Below are 19,966 nucleotides of genomic sequence, written 5' to 3' on the forward strand. Positions count from 1 at the left end.
ACACATGATTATAGCATGAGGGGCAACAACAAAAAGAAAATATTTGTCCGTGATTTAATTGTAATACACGTTTCAAAATTATGCCGAAGTAACAACATACTGATACCGGTTAGTAAAAACCATGAATTAATGCTTTGACAAGTCTGCAGACAAGACGGCAGGCGAAAAACCTTTTAAAATGCGTGTTTTCTTAATGGAGATCAGCTAAGCTAACGCAATATATGCTCCGACCGTCCACACTCACAACAACGGCCTATACAGAAATAAATAAACCAGCGACTGTATTCGCCATGACACAGACAGTCTGTGGTTTGTCCTTGTTTAACTTTTGTCAAGTTTCTGAACAGATATGAGGAGCTGTGAGCTTGAGTGCTAACAGCTAACGGCTGATGTTGTTTTTCTGTGGTTCTTATTGAAGATGACGTCACGGCTCCGCCTACACTGCGTTACTATAGTTGCGGCCCCTACACACGGCAGCGTGCGTTGACGCTTCAACGCTTCTGCCCAACTTCAACGCAACGCACGCCGCCGTGTGTAGGGGCCGTTACGCAGCGTCCACATGGCGGCGTGCGTGAAGCTTGCCGGCGGGCATGTCTGACGCTCGACCAACAACCAATCACATGAATCTCCCACCCAAGACACAAAAGCAGCAGTTTGATTGGCTAGAGCTTGTACTGGCATATGATTCGATTGGCTGACGCTTCTGTTGAAGCTTCAAAAGTAGAACATTGCTCTACTTTTGAAGCGAGCAACGCGAGAAAAGCTATGCTTTGCTCCCACAATGCAGTTTGGCGAAGCATGACGTCACCCCATTCAAAGTGAATGGGCAGAAGCGTTGAAGCTTCAACGCACGCCGCCGTGTGTAGGGGCCGTTACTGCCCCAGCTACTAAACTGTAATGGAAACGCAGCATAAAGTGAGCCAGTCCTAAGAGGCCTAACAAGGCCCAACTATACCGTACTAAGCCGAGCGAGGCCCTGCAATGGAAATGCGCCATAAGTTTGGGCAAAAATATGTTTTGAGATATATTAATTTTGGATAATTTACCTTTTTCCCACTTTCCCAGAGATATAAATGAATAAATGCCTAAGGACAGATTTGTATTAGATGTAATGGGTGCTGTCGAACAGCAATATGAGGCTTTCTTTGCTCAATTGTTGACTGTCAATGGGATCAATTATCATACTCCTGATCCCATTCATGCGTACTGACTGGAGGTATTAAACACGGTCCCCCAACACAGTGTCCATCCATTAAATCAGTGCCTGACAAAAAGAAATGAAACACAAGGTGTGGGATACAACCTCTTGACACGATGTTACTACATGTTCATAGAAAAAAGAATCCTCCATCACAACATTACCCTTTGAGTCGAAACATTTTTTTAATTCTTACCGTTCAGCACAGATATCTGGTTAGTCCTGTTGGTCTACGTCATAGGGAGCCGCCTCAAATCTGTAAGATTGAAACTGACTGAACAGCATTTTGCAGAAACATAATTCGTTGGACATCATGGAGGCAGGAGCGTTTTACCTGCTGCTGTTGGCTTTGACAGGGATTTCATCGACGCTTAGCTTTTATGGAGATAGCATTACTTTCCAGCCTGCACATAAGCAGAGGGATGGGACGTACAAGGTATGTATTCTTTTTAAATCACTATCTGCCTAAAATAGTTATGCTGTAATATATTGTAATATAGAACTGCAAATAAATCATAAAGTTGAATGCTAGAGGGTTACTTATTTGAGAAGTCTACGGTAACAATAATTGTATATCATCATCAAGTTTTGCCTTTAAAATAATTCAAATAAAGCATATAATATAAGGGAACTAATATGGACTTAATGAACCTGTGTGCTTCATTAAGTCCATATACAAATATTTTTTAACAGTTGCATCTCAAAATGTGTTTATTGAACATGAGCTTATTAGAGTGTGAAAAACCTGAAAGTCAATGATATCTGTTACGACATCTTCAAAGTATTCACTGGCTTGACTTTGAGGGATTTTTTTTTTTGGTGGAACCTGCTAAGTCCAGCAAACAGTACAAAAATCTGGTTGAACAAACATGAACATTCTTTTCATCCAGTTTTCTCAGTTTCACCGAGTTAACTGTCTACTATACGTGGTATCAATGCTGTTATTTCCCCTGTAGGTGACTTTTCATCACAGACAGAATGGCAGAAGCAGCTGCCAGGACAAGCCATTGCACACATGTGAGAGTGAGGTTTGCACGAGCTTCGTAGAGTCCAGTTTCCTACAAACGGACCAGGATGATACGGGCCAGGGCAGGTGGTGCCAGTCTGAAATGCACGCAACAGCAGCCGTCCGGAAGAATCAAACATCCTTCTCTCTGAAGTAAGCCGAGCTCACAGCAATCCAACTACTCTGACATCATACTTCCTGTGTTTCAACTGTGGTTGTTACCCAAATGCCTATGTGGGACTCAATGATAGTCAATGTGTAACACTGCATAAGTAAACCAAACCTAAGTAATGACATTAAACATTGCTGTAAAGACATTTAAAAAGGATGAGGAGTGGATTCCTTAAACAGAGCTGAAACGCACAAAAACGCAGGTTACACTTACATTTTGTGTTAATTATAACCTTTAATTGTACTGAACTTCTGAACAAATTCCTCCGACTTTCAGTCAAATCATACGGAAAAATGCCATGAAGAAATATAAAAATATAACTTAGACAAATAGAAATAACTTAGATTTGATTTGTATTTATATATTTGTATTTTTGAAAATAACATAACAAATTACATTGAACTGAAAACATTTTTAAATGAATACTGGAATAAATAATGAATTCCATTTTTCTGCTTTGATTTCACAGTATCATTAGCCCTGGCTCACTGCCGTTAATGTAATTAGCAACACTGTGTGTTTCTGAATATCAGTGATAGGAAAAGCACAGGTTTTAATAATGAACTATTCAAATGTTAAGTAAGCCAGCATGCCACTAGGAACACATATTTGTGTTTAAAATCCATTAATACATGAGTTTTGCATACACCAGGAAGCTGAACTCAAAGCAACTAAATGGTATTCAGCCATCAGTCACTTTATTTCTAACAGCTAGGCCTTTGTAGTTGTGACAGGTCAAAATGTCTTCAGTGGAAAAAGGCCTATCCCCTGATACACATTCTTGAAATGGTGTCATTTTAAAAAACATGATGGCCTACACACAAGAGTCCTCGTCATGTTTAACATATATGGGTTCTGTAATCGTCAGTACATATGTATTTTTAGATTTGCCATGGAAAAAAGTAATTTTTTTTTCTAAATCCAATTATCCAATTGACTCCCTTTATTATTATTACAACATGTGTACACTTGTATTTGTTTCATTTCAAATATGTTGTTTATAGGGTCCAATATTTTGTATGTAAAAATATGTTTTTGTTTATTTTAATCTTCTGGCCTATCAGTGGCATAAGGAACAGAAAATATCAAATAGCTATGCTATGAGGAAATGAACATTGCCAAAAGGGTGTGTTTATGTGCAGGGATCAGGTAAACAATGACAGAGCTGTTTTTGAAACAGTTGATGTGGTTTCGTTTTTAGTACTTCCAAGTTGCATCAATGTATTTCAGATTGAGAGCACACTGTATCTTCTTGTCTTCAGCCAATCAGGCTGCTGCTGGGGGTCTAATGTGGACGGAAAAACTAATTGGACGTCTGAGGCAGAGTTGGACCTTGGAAGTCGATCTGACTCACACGCCCTCAACAGCTGCCCCTTAACGACAACGGTGTCTTCTTTACGGTAAAAATATATATTTTTTTAGAAACAAAGACAACGAAAAGCACATATAGCAGAGCTCTGCAGGTAAAGAAGAGTACAAACACCACCTGTAAGATATATATATATATATATATATAATGGAATACCACTCCCATATTAGCTAAATATATTTTTGCCATAGTATCATTGTTTGCTCTTTACATGATCAGCCCTACCCTAATCCCTTAAACACGTTAACAACACTTCTGAGATGTTGCACATAATGTTACACATGATCATCAGCAGATCATGTGTAACATTAAATTAAAACAAATTGTGATGAAAATGTTTTTATTTTTTTATTTGTCAGTGTGATAAATATGTGTTATGGTATTTGTGATTCTTCATCTGTAAATTCTAGAGGAAAATAAAACAAACAAACCAAGATGCAAAGTGTTTTTAACTAAAACATGATTCTGTGTACAAATGTGTTTCACTTATAGTAAACACAAATTCAATTTTGTTTTCATGCAGGGTGCCTCAGAACTGCTTCTCACAGATTCATATCCTGGCACACGACCCCGATGGAGATCACGTGAGATGTCGCTTTAGTTCAGATGCTGCAGCTCCAGCAAACTTCACTCTTGATGAGGTAATGCATATCAAATGTTAAAAACTAACAGGAGCTGTAATGATCATTTGCAACACTAAGCATTCAACAACAATATCATTTTCTCAACTTGTATATCATTTTTTATTTTAGTTTAATATATTTAGCTTTATCATGGATGCTAACGTAGTAGTAGGGGTCCTGGTTACACATTTACAATATATATTTACCTACCATACTGTATTTTAGACAAAGTTTTAAAAGTACTTATTACTCATACACATTTTTGCCAAAGCTTTTACATTTTTAACGTTAAGAAATAATTTTCTTCAACTCTTTTGTACTTAGATGAATATTCAGAGAGATATAGGTATTTCGTTTAAAAGCAGTGGTGGAATGTAAGAACATGTACTCAAACTCTGCATTTAAATACAATTTTGAGGTACTTGTACTTTATTATTTCCTTTTCTGCCATTTTATGCTTCTTCTCCATTTAATAATAAATACATAATATTGAATGTAATCTCCACTACAATTATTTGACATGTGAAATTACAAGTGACAAATGTACTCATTCATACACAAAGTATACAACATTTGCTCGACATAGACACATTTCAACATTGCAAAACAAAAATTAAACATGATAGTGATAAAAACATAATGATATTTTAAAATAAAAATATGTTAAGAGATATTATGCATAATGAGATAATTTAAGTACAATTGGGTGATAATAACTTTAGTTAAATTACGTTCTGAACTCTTGATTTTGACTTGTTTTGGGTTATATTTGGTGTGGTCATTTTAAATAATATTATAACTCTCTGTGTCCTGCCAGAGTAAATGCGTACTCAGTACTAAAGGTGAAGTGGATGTTGGTGTCCACGTGTTCGAGCTGATGCTGGAGGACTTCTCAAGGAAAAACATCACTTTGACCTACGCAGACGGGACCTCCGTATTTCGGGTGGGCTCCGACATGAACTCCCCCCCTCTCTGCAAAGTGAAGCTGCAGTTCTCCATGGAGAGTGAGTTAATGTTCATTAGAGAGACACATCTGGACATATGTCTGATTCTAAAGACACTTGATATTTTTAAGTTGTGATATTGTGATGAAAAGGGTCATGAAGTGATTATAAGAGAGATGCAATTGTTATGTCACATTTCCGTTGCAACATTCTATTTTGATTAAAAAACAGTTCAGCGATAATGTTAAGTTGAAACCATTACCTCAAAATGCAATTTCTTTATTTCCAAAGCGCTTAGACGTGTCTATTTTTTAAAGATAAATTACCAGTGATGCCTTTTTTAATCACTGTTAATGGATTATCCCTGCTCCCTTAAGTCATTGGTTGTCCTAAAAATTAAACAAGTCTACAATGACCCTCATATCCTAACCCTAACCCTAACTCATGACTGCCTCTAAAATAAGCTGATAGATTGTTATTCTAGAGACATGCAATGGACAACATATGACTTCATGAAGTTCAGAAACCCCAACAAAAAGCCCAAGTCTAAGAAAACTAAAAACTGAATTCCTCTTGTATCTGTGTTTCAGTTCTTCCTCCACTATCAAGCTGTGAACATGGCCGTGTGCAGCCCATGTTCTTGTCTAAGACTCCTTCACATGGTGATGTTCTTCATGCCACCATGGGTCAGAAATTCAAGCTTTATGCTCAAGCAAAGGCTACAGAGGCCAGGTATATAATGTTAAAGAAAGACCCCGTATTATGGACAAGCAACATGTCAGGATTTTAAGTTGTTTCTTTTTGTCTCCATTCCTGAAGCATAAATGACTTCCAGGTCAGTGGCCCTCAGAACATGACCAAAGAGTTCAAAGCTGGTGAGCAAGGAACAGCTGAGTTGATTCTGAGCTGGACGCCACTGCACAGCGACCTGTACCGAATCGTCCCGGTCTGCTTCACTGCAGAGACCAATCAAAGGTGAATGCTCTTATCTACTTAATGTGTGCTATCATTTCCTGCTTATGTATGGTGGACTGACCGGCAGGGACAACAGTATATAAATCATTACCATTACTTATGTTCTTCTTCGTGTTGCATTTTGTACTAAAATGTATTTTCTGTTTTTGCAGCCAATCAGATATGAGGTGTGTTGTTGTCCTGGTGACCCAAGCAGCTCTCATTCAAGGTTTGTTGATCAACATGGTTATCTCTGTTAAAGTTGCTTTGGAAATCCTCCTAATGAGTCTCTCCGTAAATAGATTGGGTTTACTTTGCGATGTTCATACTACTCACTCGTCACCGGCTTGAGTTTCTAAACAGGATACATGTATTTATTATCCTTGCAAGAATGGAAGTAGTCATCACATACAGCATGTGATACAACTAGTTCCCCGAACAGTGTCTTTCACATGCTTATATACAAGAGAGGGTTTTACACAAGATGGAGAAATACCGGTTCAAGGCAGTATTCAATGGGCAAAACAAAACAATATTCACGAAACTGTGTCTCAGCCTGAGAAATGTTAAGAAGCCCTGAGACTCTCAGGGCTTTTTAACATTTAACAACCTATTCATGTGTCATACCCACTTAACGGGAAGAAATTCAGCTAACTGACGATATGAAAATGTTTACCGAAACAAAACACAAGTCTAACGCCGAGTCTCTGAATCAGCACTAAGCGAAAAAATGCTAACGCACTTAGCGCAGAACTCACGGTAGAAATATTTTATACTTCATCGGTTCTGCACAAACAAGATATCATCTGAAAGCTGAGATTCCATAGATTCCAATGGTATAAGTATCATCACTCCACGACCAAAACTCTACACTACCGTTGCTGTTTACTGATCAAAAGTTGTGTTCAAGGGCATTAAAACGAAGATAAACGCTGCTGAAGGTTAATCCAATGTCTCTGTGTCACTTTGAAGTGATTACTGATAATCCATCGTCATATTTATGGCAATAAGCCTAGTTTTCAGTTTTCATTTTTCAGAGCATAACATAGCTTTCGGTTTGGGCAAACTGCGTGCGCATCACTCTCTAATAATATTGAATACTTAATTATTGGGGAAGAGTCTAGTTTTTGTGACTGAAAGGTCTCAGTAGAAGCTCTATTATTATTATGTTTTCCTGTCGCTTTCATTTCATCAGTTTCAATGTGAGCCTCTTAACATGGTATCACACACATGAATGCAATAAATAACTTTGGGCAAACTGCGTGCGCATCACTCTCACTCCTCGTGGTAACGTGTAGGTGGATTTAGGAACATCCCTCTCTATTCTATTGGCTCTAATGGTTCAAAATAGGTGTCAATCATCAAAATCGGCCAATGGGTTCCAGAGATATGGCAAATACACCCAAATAAACCTCTCTAAAAAGGTCAAATTTCACTTCTTTGGATCAATCTGGATACAGGGTACAGTTTGGATTCTTAGAGCTTTTAGTCTACTATCCCATCATTTAAGGGTGGTTTTCACTATAAGTATAAATGGGTTTGTTTTGGACGGAAACTATAATTTACATTTTTTTACTATGTTCAATCTGAATTTACTCTAAAATAAAAAAAAATTCTATATTGATTCTGACTTTTCTACATCCAACTCACAGGTTTATCATTGCTTTGAGAAAAATGATTATTAATTTTCCCCTTTTAGAAGTGAAGATATGGTCATTTGTTCTGGGAATGTCATTTTCGAGCCTGAGAACTGAAAAACAGGCTTGGGGCTTAACAGGTTTTTAAAGCCTCTACATTTCTGGGGATCTTAAAATTAAGTCTATGCGAATAGTAATTTTCCACCTCAAGTAGTCAATATTTCCCCATTACATGGAAATGTTGTAGTTTATAGTCAATTTGCAACATTAACATGACGGTGCGTAAGGTTTGAAAAAATGCACTGAGTGTGTTGTGAGGGTTTAGCAATGTCCAGTCTACCGATATACTGCCAAGATGATGAGAATTCTAGTCAGCGTTGGACATTTTGGTTGGTCTCCCAGACTTTAATGGCAAATCCTGAATGAATCAGTAGTTTGATTCAAGTTCTTGCTACCTTATTATTTAAAGTTCTATGCCGTCTTTGAAATTGATGTCTACCTTGAACCACTTTTTGACACTCTGGAATCCTTTATTGAATCCGTCTATCCTTTGTAGTCTAACCACAGTACTCTCAGAAAGTAGGTTATCCGAAGTGTCTAGTAATTCTGATCCAACCATTATATAGAAAAAGGGGTGTACTCAAAAAGCAAATCACATTCAGAAAAGAACACGTGTATGTATTTTTCAACTTCAGATGAGTAAAACTGTTACATAGATAATCTTAGAATGTGGAGAAAAATGTTGTGTCACGTTTTGTCCCCATTTACAACTGGCTTTAATAATATAAAATGTACATCTGAACATCTTTGGTAGCCCTTATTAAGAAATAAGTTAAGTTAACGTACTTGTGATTTATTAACAGGGACAGCTACTGTTACTTGCTCACCAAACAAGATGACAGTGGCTCTGGATAAATCTTCCATGCCTGGCATCGACGTCAACTTCCTTCAGTTGATAGATTCGTCATGCTCTCTGACCTCCAACGGCACTCACATCCTGGGCGTCATGTCGTTCAGCACCTGCGGCACCAAACTTCTGGTTAGGAAAAACGTTTACATTATAATAGGGAGGCTGTGACTCAGTGGGTAGTGTGCTGGACTTCGAATCGGGGGGGTAGCAAGTTCGAGTCCCACTGCAGTCAGCATGTCGTTGTGTCCCTGGGCAAAACACTTCACCCCAAATTGCTCCTGTGGGGATTGTCCACAGTACTGAATGTATGTAAGTCGCTTTGGATAAAAGCGTCTAACAAATGATACAAAATGTTCTATCTGATACATTTGCAACTGGTTATAGTTATAGGTTTTTTGCATGGCGATTAGAAGAATACTATAAAACATATCAAAATGTCTGCATTGTGTGAACTCCAAATTTTTGTTCATTTCCTTTTAAGAAACTAACGTGTTTATATCACTTTTATTTTTCTTAAATACAGGACAAAGGGGACTTTCTGGTTTTCGCAAATGAGATTCTGTCCTACGAGCTTCCCAGCGAGGTTATTATCCGCAGGAAGGCCGTTAAAATCGATATCTCTTGCCAGTTTCCAAAAACCGTCAGCATCTCCAGCTACTACAACCTCCAGAAGTCTAAATACATTTTCACAGAGTCCAACTTCGGCAGTTTTGGATACACTTTTGAGATATACAATGACAACAACTTTACAAGTAAGGTGGAAGCCAGCAACTATCCAGTGGAAGTCATGCTGTTGGATACAATTTACATGGGCATTCAGGCAGATTCGGAACTACCAAGCGTGACCTTGTTTGTTGAATCATGCAAAGCCACTCCTAATAACAACCCCGAAAATTTCCTCTCCTATGACCTCGTCAAGAACGGGTGAGTGCTGATGCTTTCTGGGAATCACAAACTGTTTGATTTAAGACATGGGCATATAATAATAATGATATTTAATATGCAGTTCCTTAATCTGTGTGTGTGTTTGACATGCTACAATTTATATTTCTCACAGGTGTCTTAAGGATGAGACAGTTGTGGTCTACCCATCCAATCAAAAAACCTACAACTTTGAAGTTCAAGCCTTCAAATTCAGTGGAAACTATGAACAGGTAATAATATTGAATACTTAATTATTGGGGAAGAGTCTAGTTATTTTGACTGAAAGGTCTCAGTAGAAGCTCTATTATTATTATGTTTTCCCGTCGCTTTCATTTCATCAGTTTCAATGTGAGCCTCTTAACATGGTATCACACACATGAATGCAATAAATAACTTACAGAAGATGCGATGCCCAGTTGAATTTGGTGGTAAACTTGAAGGATGATCTGAAATGAGGGACTTCTCAAAGCATTTGGCCAAAGAAGGCTGTACTTGATTAAAAAGCAACTGTAGAGTTGATTATGACAGGAGAACTGGAGAAAACTGTGTAGTATTATCGAATGAAGAGGGCGAAAAAAGGGAACGTTTTACAGGAGGGATAGGTCAAACTAACAACTTTAATACAGAAGACCTTACATGAAAAAACAAGTCACAAGGTTTTATCTTTAAGTTAAGGACGTCACTCCTTTAACAAATGAATAACTAGTCATTTGATTCTGAAAACAAAAAACGATCCTGCAAAGATCTGCTCCCAATGTCTGTTTTTAAAATAAAATAACATGTTTATCCATGGGTTAAAAAATGGAGAGACAATTGGAGATGTAAAATTATCAAATGTATCCCCATCGTCAGTTTCACCATTTATCTCTCATGCACTGAAAAACTGAAACGTTGACTTTAATGAAATGTATTACACCAACACATTTCTAACTAACTGTATAAGGTTAGGTGAAAGAAATAATATTAGGTTGAACCTATCATTTAGTATTTAAACGTAATATTATTGCTTTCATCTAACCTAATACAGTTTTGTGAAAGCCGTCGACATAATACATTTAATTGAAGTCAACTATAGAGTATATATATTTGTTGTTGTTGTTTATGTTTACACAAATAGAATTTGGCAAAGCTGCAATATTTACCTACAATTCAAAGTGGTTAATTGGTTTAGAACTACAAAAACAAGTAGTAGAGGTATTCCTGTTATACTTATTAAAAGTGAATCCACTACTGGCAGCCAATCAGAGTTGAGAAGTCTCAGTGGCCATGGTACGACTACTCAATACAGACAAAAGAACGGTTAAGACCAGATGAAATGGGATGAAAAACAACCTGAATATTGTGAAACGACATGTTTGATTGCAAAAAACTGTGCAACATGAACCATAGTTCCCTCTTGTTGAAGCATGAATTGATTTCCTTTTCATCTAAACCACCCCCCCCCCCACTCACAGGTGTACATCACCTGCTCCGTCATCCTGTGTGAGCCTGGGAATCCCTATTCAAGATGTGCCCAGGGCTGTCTGTCAGATCCATCCCGCAGACGCAGGAGATCGCTTGTCAAGGAGACATTCAGCCACTCAATTACCCAGGGTCCTTTCCGGTTTATCGGGCACGCTGATCCCATTGCAGCCATGGATCAAAACCTTGCTGTGGTTAAAAAGAGTCCAGCCATGGATGTTAAACCTAGTGTGATGACGAAGGGCCGCCCAACTGCTGAAGGTTAGTGTGTGTCCTACCTGCACTGAAAAATCTGAAACGTTGACTTTAATTAAATGTATTATGTCAGCAAATTTCACATAACTGTATTAGATTAGATGAAAGCAATAATATTAAGTTGAACTTACTTATTGAATAACATTGCTTTCAACTAACCTAATAGAGTTATCAATCAATGTTTATTTATATAGCCCAATATCACAAATGTTAGATTTGTCTCAGTGGACTTCACAGTTTGTACAGAATATCATTATGACAATACGACATCCTCTGTCCTTTGACCCTCACATCGTACAAGGAAAAACTTCCAGAGAAACCCCACAGTTTAAAGGGGAAAACGGGAGAAACCTCAGGGAGAGCAACAGAGGAGCGATCCCTCTCCCAGGACGGACAGGCGTGCAATAGATGCCGTGTGTAAATCAAAAAGATAATACATTTTACAGCATATACCAAATGTTTGGAAATGCATGTGTCTATAATAATAAGATGAATCCACGAGGATGTCAACAATCCTGTGGGAGCCATCAGGGAAGAAGTATGATGAGAGTCAGGCAGGACCACAGTGACAGGTTCAGCCACGACTCGAAGTCCAGGACTCAGATCAGGAATCAGGATCCCGGCGTAGATAGACACCAAAAAGAAATTTGGGGAAGCTGGGTTATTCGGAACATGAGAGTACACAGGTACAAACAGACAGAAGGAAGAAGTAAGGTGTCCCCCGACAAACTGCCTATAGCAGCAAAACTAGGGGCTGAATCTAATCAGCCCTAACTATAAGCTTTATCAAAAAGGAAGTTCTTAAGCGCACTCTTAAAAACAGTTATGTAAAATCTGTTGGCATAATACATTTAATTCAACTCAACGTTTCGTTTTTTTCAGTGTATCTATCTATCTATCTATCTATCTATCCATTTATCCATCTATCTATCTATCCATCTATCTATCTATCTATTTTATAAACTATAATAACATTATCCTGTTGTCTTTCAGTGATTGTACCATCAGTTCTTCTGGAAGACACTGAATCCAGCTCAGGAAGATGGGGAATCGAGGAGATCCTCAGTGCCAATATCAGCACCTTGGTCTTTGCCAGCGCCTTCTTTGTATCCATGGCGATGTTAGTTGCGGTTGTTGTTTACTTCACAAGGAAGAGAAATGAAGAAGACTGCAAAGTTCTCTTAAATTCTAGCTATGATAACTAAACCCAAATAATCTCAGTTCTACACTGCATGTTAATTCTTTATTGTTCTACGTACCACAGGCTTCAAAAAATTGCAACCCTATCCTTTAAAGAGTTACTCTTTTGAGGCTGATAAAAATTAAATAGAATAGAACACCATGTTGATCTTGGAACAATAGGCTCAGCTATCTCGCTTTCTATCTAGCTTTCTCTTATGTTGCAGGTCTTCGACCACTCCCAATTTCTTTTCTAAACCAGTTTTAGGGTAGGGCACAACTTAAAAATACTGGACTGCTGTCAAAACAGAATTCCATTCAGTCTGGTTTTGCTGGATTATTTTCCGTTGCCACTGTCTTGTTGTCAACTTCATGGGAAAAGGTTTCCAGTCATTTACTTAAGTTGTTTTAGAGTTGTTATGGTTAAGTAAGAATTAGCAGGAATAGTTAACAGTTGATACAGTGATACTTGAATGTGTGGGAATTTGGGATTTATATATTTTACTTCTTTAGGACCCAAACAAGAATCTGTCATTTCATATCTTACATTAACTTGAAGTACATTATACACATTTTTACTCTAAGTGATGTACATTAAAGACCAGTTGTTTAGACTTAGGCACATTTGTATCAAGATTTGCCTTTAAAAATACAAAACAAATGTACCAAAAACAGTGTAATAATCTTTAGCTTGATAATATGTTGCAGTATATGACATACAGTAATGAGATGACTTTTCATAGACATTTAGATTCTGTCAGTGAACTCTCTCAATAGACCAATACAGCTATATCTTTAACGGTGAAATCATATGTTTGTATTATCAAAATGGGCTTTTATTTACAATAAACGGGAAAATCTGCATTATATTGACATTTCTTTTGAAGAATTACTGATATCGCATAGAAAACACAACAATGTGTGTTTCTATTTTGTGTATGTGTTGATGCATTTCTCAAACGTAATTGATATTTGGGGATGTGTTAGTATGCTAACATGCTCACAGTGACAAGTTGATGTTCAGCAGATTTCGGGTCCAACATGTTCAACATTTGAGTTGAGACAGTAAGCGTGCAAAGGTTTGCTGAATCGCACTCAACGCAAAGTATAGCGATTATGATGGGAATTTCATAAAATAAAAAATGTTAGATGACGAAGGCAATACATTAAAAGTTGAGGTATCAGGAATACTTGGACAAATGAGAAAAAGCAACAACTTCTAGGTGTGAAATGTGAAGCCAATGCCAAAGTACCTTTTGCAATATCTAGCAGGAGCAACTCATGGTTAAAAAAAAAGTGTGTGACTGTATAGAAGTCTATGAAAAGATTTATTAACTTATTTCCTAAAAAGCTTAAAGTTCTCAATCGCTAAGTCTTATTTAATAAAGCATGATGTTATTCTTTTAATATTATGGTCCCATTTAGAGTGAAATACAGAAAAGCAGCTCATGCTTTAGGACCGTTTTTACCTTGTGATTGACAGGTCACAACCTCCATGTTCAGGGGCTTTCTGTGATTTCATATTATAGCTGTTACCTTGGACTGTTCAAAATGTGGACTCTCGTGTCAAAACTCAAGGCTTCAAAGTGGTAATCCACAAGCCAATGGGTGATGTTAAAATGACTACGTTTACTTCTTGTAAACAGTCTGTGCCTTGAGAAAGCTCAGGTTGGCACTGATGATCAGCACAGATGATCAGGTCCTGAAGGGTTACAGGTGGAATCTGGACTGACTATCGGAATTAAGAAATCTGGAGGAGCCATATGAGGATCAAGTTCAGCTGAGGAGAAGAAACAGCAACAACAAAAAATAAGTGAATTTTGGGCATTATAAAAATGTTATCTGTAAGATGTTGGGGACACTCCACCATGGCTGCTGAGCCAAGGGACTACATTTGTGTAAAAACCGTACACATACATATGCCTGCAACCGTAAGCTATTGGTTGCTGTAGCCTGCAGTGATTACTGCCAACCTAAGATCTCAGAAATCCTTCAGGCTTCTGATATGGTTTATATTGAATCATTGAATTAGATTGTTGAATGGACTATTTTACGAGACTACAATAACTGGGTGTTTCTTTCCTTTGTCATAGCGGTGGGGCCCCCGAGGCAGTTTAATGTTATAGAAACATTTCAATTGAGGATTTAAATGGTATACATTAAAAAACCTGTTGAAATCAGAGTAATGCAATCCCAATAATATTCATAAGAAGAATGACCACAACTCTATAATCTGACACTTGAAATGTTGGCACAAATCACACTTATACGAAGCCCTAGTATATTAAAAATCCATACATAAATTCATACTTCCTACTATACTGCTAAAGAGCACATCCCTATGTGAATTATCCTACAGCAGGCTACTTTATCCGTTTATACTGGCTTATGGGAACATTTAGTATTTAATACATTCATAGGTCAAAGTCCTATTTTTTTTAAATATATGCATTTACTTTCTACAACATTATTGCCCTGAATCTCAATCTTTTCGGGTAATGCTTTAGCTGAAAATGCACTTTTTTGCACTAATACAAAGAACCACTGAGAGCCACCCAGTATTTACAGTACTAAGTAAGTATTAAGTAAGTATTTAAGAGTTTAGTATTTAACACATTCATAGTATTACATTTAGAATGTAATACATTCATAGGTCAAAGTCATATTATATTTTTAAAATATATGCATTTACTTTCTACAACATTATTGCCCTGAATCGCAATCTTTTCGGGTAATGCTTTAGCTGAAAATGCACTTTTTTGCATTAATACTCAGAACCACTGAGAGCCACCCAGTAGAAGAAATTACAACAATTCTTCAAAAGGCGGGATACCATGTCTGCCCGAGGTTTCAATCATCATTTCTGAGAGCTGCCGTTCAACTGGAGGAGAGGGATTGATTGAAGTTATGTAAAGGTATGACCTTTTCTCCCTTATCAATAGTCAAAACCTAGTATAACTTCAACCTGCGTTCTTACTTAAATAATAATTTCCAATTACTTCAAATGTATACCATGAAGAATTGAAGTGTGTAAAGGTTAAATAAGTGGTCAAATCTACACTTTGAGGAGTGTTTTTTAACACACAGTTGTTTTCTATGGTGTCAATCTAAGATATATACTTCACATTTTGCAGCAGGGCGCCCTCTAGGGTTTTAAACTGCTTCACTGATCAGATCCATAGAGATCAGATCCTGCAGCAATACTGCCTCATTTAAAACTGCACAGCTTGTCCACTTTGAATTCTGATGTACTGCACATATTTGATTATTCAGAGTAATTTGTTTCATTATTGTTGCACTTAAATGTTTCATATATTTGAATTTCTTAAAATATTCAATTCAACCTAACATTAAATATCTTTGGGATTTCTTTTTTTTACACGTTCTAACAGCTTTTAAATTAGTTTCAACTGAATTCATCTCATTGTGTTGATACATCATGCACCATTATACACCAAAGCAAATTATTTTAATTTGATTCGGATTGTAATGTGGATTGTGCAATCAAGAGTAAACATAGGATCTCGGCTACATAAGTACACTTATTAGACAAACCAGAGAAAAAATGCCACAAAGTCCCTCAATTTACGTTACGTTTTTAAAATACAAACACGTACACATTCATTCTAAATATTTAGGCAGACAGATTTTAAGACATGTTTTACACAGTCTATGCACAGTCTCACAGTTAATATTAAAGTGACCCTTAATCTTTTTTATTATAATTGTGTTGCTACAACAGTGCATTTTAAGCCAAAGCATGACGTTTTGGCAAATCTAATAAAGTATTTCTGTTGCATAACATAACCTAGTAGTATTTTTGCTCTTTTGTTGTTTCAATTTAAATTGCAGGAAAAAAACTATCCTGTTGTATACATTTATTATCACGTAATACCACCAGTGTGCAGCAGGTGTCAGAAATGTACAAATCTTGCAAGGTTATGCCCATATTGAGTGAAACATAATCTATAGGTCTGTTGTTGCAGATTATTGTCAGAAAAACAAATAACATATTGCCCATAACGTTTTTAACAAAGTTGTCTTAACAAGCAAACTGGTTGTTCTGCATAATGGGTTTGGCAATTTGGTTTCAACTGTTGGCAAAATAATACCCCTCAATTATATCTCATATTGAGATTTCTTGCACTGTCATCTAAACTGACTGAAAGTAAATTCCGGGTTACATTCATCCCAGAAGGATATGATTTGTCAGACTACTGTTAGTAAGCAAATTTAGCAAAACATAAGTTACAGGGCAAGAGTCAAGACGAGTCGCTTTTTAATGGCAGAACAAGTGACGATTAAAATATAAATACTAAATACAAACTACTAATTAAAAATACTACAAAAAGGTTACTAGTGCAGCAATTTTCATCTCTTTAGTCCATCCTTTTTTGTGGAACAGATACAACGAATCATACACCTCCAAATTCAACTCTGTCTCTTTTAAGCATCTGTTTTTGTTTTGTTTTTGATTACAATTTTGTTTTCAATAAACTGGCCATACAGACCATTACAAAATCCACATCAGCCTCTTTTACAGACAGTTCTTGAGTCAATGGCCACAGCACACAGCAAATCAAAAATGACAAAAATCCTTTGTTTCGCTAAAGGAAGTGACTCTACTTCCGGTGGGGTTTTCTTTTCAAAATAATAGCTGATTCTAGTCGGTCATGAAATATTACTACTACTAAAAATTAAGTGTGTTTTGGACTGTTGCTCACTTCAACCAATGTTACAATGTTATATGACTAAATGGTAGATTTATTTGTATTGTTTGTTGAAGAATATGTATATATGGCAACATGCATGTATTAAAATCTAATTGCTTTAAATGGTTGCAATTGTTTGTTAGTAATGTTTAAATGATTTTTTTATATTTTGGGGTAGATTCTGCAATACCAGCACATTTTATTGTCACAAATAAGTTTCATATTATCATATAAACATTTGGCTTTAAAGGGGACCTATCATGCAAAATGCAATTTTTGATGTCTTTTATACATAAATGTGTCCCCGGTGTGTCAGGAAACTCACGCAGCGTGAGAAAATAAAACCCTCTCTCTTTTCCTCCGTACCCAAATCTCTAAAAACGGGGGTACAACGGAGCTCATCCAGATTTGCGGCCGATATGACGTCAAATCGGCGGTGGACCCACAGCACTATCAGAAAGTTGCAATCAGAAACAAGGCCCGACTGTTTTGGACGTAATATGGTAGGTGTTTACATTAGCATCGCTAACACTCAGAGCTAACCTGTAGCCTACTGGAGAACATGTGTGTGAAGAAGCAGGAAATAAAAAGGAACTCACCTTGTGGTATAACCGGCAAGAGAGAAAGCCTTTGAGCTCCATACTGTTTTAGAAATAATCCTTGATCTAATAATCCTTGTGTTTCATCACCGCAGCATTTTAGACTATAGGGTTTTTCTCAATGTCGAGGAAGGCTCCTCCAGAGCCACTATTCCAAGGATGCTACGTCATCGAGTCCCGCCGAAGGACTTTTCCAATGTCCAGACCAGGATCCTTGGAATTCCACAGAGGCCAGCGTCCTTCGTTGTGGGAGATTTCGAGGCTGCACATGTCTATCCTCCGCGGTCTTAAAATCCCCACAATGCTTTGCACAAGGACTAATTTCCTAAATCTTTGGCGGAAATCGGGCTCCATTTAAGGCGGGGCCTCGCATATGACGCACACTTGTTAACCTGTTCCACCATTCTTCGTTTTCCGAGGCTAGGAAGGATTCTTGCCTAGCTTCTGAAGGACCTGACTCGGAAGACATATCCTACCAAGGAAGCGTCCTCGACATTGAGAAACACCCAGTATCTGCCAGGTCCCGCATGAGCCAGCATAAGCTCCGCCCCCTCTTATAGTTTAAAAAAAAAAAAGCTTTATTTTTTAATTTAGCCTTTAAAGTTTATTTATACAGATGAACATCTCATTGAGACACAGGGTCTCATTCTCAAGAGAGACCTGTTTATACCCAGAATCAGCACTTTTGTAACAGGAAGTGAAATAGATAGAGGGATATGAGGCATGGCTAGAATGGGTGATCTGTTTTTTTTTTTTACCAAAACACTTCATAGACATGTTTTTTATATTTTTTTTATATATCTGAGACATATTGCCTAAAAATAGCATGATAGTTGACCTTTAATGTGTTTTTGCTGTGCACTAGTGAGAGGTATAATGCAATTCAATTAAACATGACTGACTAAATGCCACTGAATTGAACTGCAATGTGACCTTTCAAAAATTAATTATCAGGTTTTAGTTTGAAAACTAAAGTGGGAAGTTGACGTTGGACAGCGGAAGTGTCACGTGACTGTATTGACTGGGGTCTTCAACACATCTGGTAACAAAGCACATTTTACAAATATCTTCTAAAAAATAAGTGTTACGTTAGTTTTTTATGTAGCCAGTTTCTCCTGCATGATGTGTACAATTGTCAGTGGACTTAATAACCGAGCTGGACCGGCACTTTTAGTTTTTTGCTAACTTGACGTTAACGGTCCCCGGCTGGGCATGTCCTGCTGTGTTAACGGTCTGCAGCAGGAATAACGTCTCAACTTCTAACACAACAATAGAGGGATGGAAACATGTCGACTGATCATTTTGACGACATTATTTGAAGAAGTCAATGTAAACAGAGGGTGTAGTTTAGTTGATATTTGGTCAAAAATACCTTCATGTGGTCGGAAGAGGTTAGGCGAGGCGTTGTGCGGTGCTAATTATTGTGTAAGGTGTGTGACCAGAAGAAGCAGACGTATGATTCGTCGGTGTTTGACAGCGGTCCCTGGCATCTTTGCTGGTTTGTTTACCGTTAGCGTATAGTTTTGGAACAATACGTATGCCTTTCATTACGAAGTAAAGTTAAATGCTACACAACAAACTAAATCGTTGTTTTATCCTAAAAGCTACCCCTTATATTGGAAAAATAACTGTCACGTGTACCCTACGTGGATTTCTGAGTTTGACAGGAGTTTACATTTGCGCTTTTAATTTGAAGAATTGTGGCGGAAGGGCGGATGCTGCTGTTTGCGTTTAGCTCGACAGAGTGGATTCCGTTGGGAAGACGTAGATCATCGCCAGGCAGGTCTCCGGGGGCTCTCTCTCGGTTTTACGTGCAGTATAACGGTGTCACATCCGGGATGAGTCCACGAAGGTCTGTATATCGAAGGTCGTGTTTTTTCTGGTGATGTTATGATGTCAAACGAAAATAAATAGCTACAACGTTAACTCCTTTCCTGCCGCTGCTGCCCTTCAGTTTGCCTGGCAAATTAGCTGGCTAGCCCGTTTTTTGACTTGCAGATGGTTTATGTGTGCTCAGTCACAT

At 37.5% G+C, this 19,966-nt stretch overlaps 2 protein-coding genes across 6 annotated transcripts in view; both read left to right on the top strand.

Annotated features, from left to right (window-relative positions):
* Window positions 1-1,498: 1,498 nt before the first annotated feature.
* LOC104943155 (uncharacterized) lies at window positions 1,499-13,499 on the top strand. Its single transcript, XM_010768483.1, has 13 exons — window positions 1,499-1,634; window positions 2,155-2,357; window positions 3,639-3,776; window positions 4,269-4,386; window positions 5,186-5,372; window positions 5,903-6,044; window positions 6,132-6,287; window positions 6,440-6,495; window positions 8,767-8,942; window positions 9,337-9,737; window positions 9,871-9,967; window positions 11,192-11,459; window positions 12,447-13,499. The coding sequence occupies exons 1-13, from the start codon at window positions 1,512-1,514 to the stop codon at window positions 12,656-12,658; spliced, it is 2,277 nt and encodes a 758-aa protein (XP_010766785.1). The 5' UTR covers window positions 1,499-1,511; the 3' UTR covers window positions 12,659-13,499.
* A 5,441-nt stretch (window positions 13,500-18,940) lies between these two features.
* LOC104943156 (kinesin-like protein KIF13B) overlaps window positions 18,941-19,966 on the top strand; it is a 46,547-nt gene continuing 45,521 nt past the window's right edge. For 4 of the 5 annotated variants that reach the window (XM_010768484.1, XM_010768486.1, XM_010768487.1 and 1 more), the window contains exon 1: window positions 19,679-19,795. The gene's annotated coding sequence lies outside the window, so the exon portion shown is untranslated. Of the gene's footprint in view, window positions 18,986-19,678; window positions 19,796-19,966 lie in introns of those variants that run through there. The other variant, XM_010768485.1, reaches the window with a different exon arrangement.

This window comes from Notothenia coriiceps, unplaced genomic scaffold, assembly GCF_000735185.1.
Source record: "Notothenia coriiceps isolate Sejong01 unplaced genomic scaffold, NC01 NC01_scaffold00005785, whole genome shotgun sequence".
Classification (NCBI taxonomy): domain Eukaryota; kingdom Metazoa; phylum Chordata; class Actinopteri; order Perciformes; family Nototheniidae; genus Notothenia; species Notothenia coriiceps.

Coding starts and splice junctions, on each gene's coding strand:
- LOC104943155 (XM_010768483.1), top strand. CDS start 1,512: ATGGAGGCAGGAGCGTTTTACCTGCTGCTGTTGGCTTTGACAGGGATT. Junction 1,635..2,154: donor AGAGGGATGGGACGTACAAG/GTATGTATTCTT, acceptor TTTCCCCTGTAG/GTGACTTTTCATCACAGACA. Junction 11,460..12,446: donor GGGCCGCCCAACTGCTGAAG/GTTAGTGTGTGT, acceptor GTTGTCTTTCAG/TGATTGTACCATCAGTTCTT.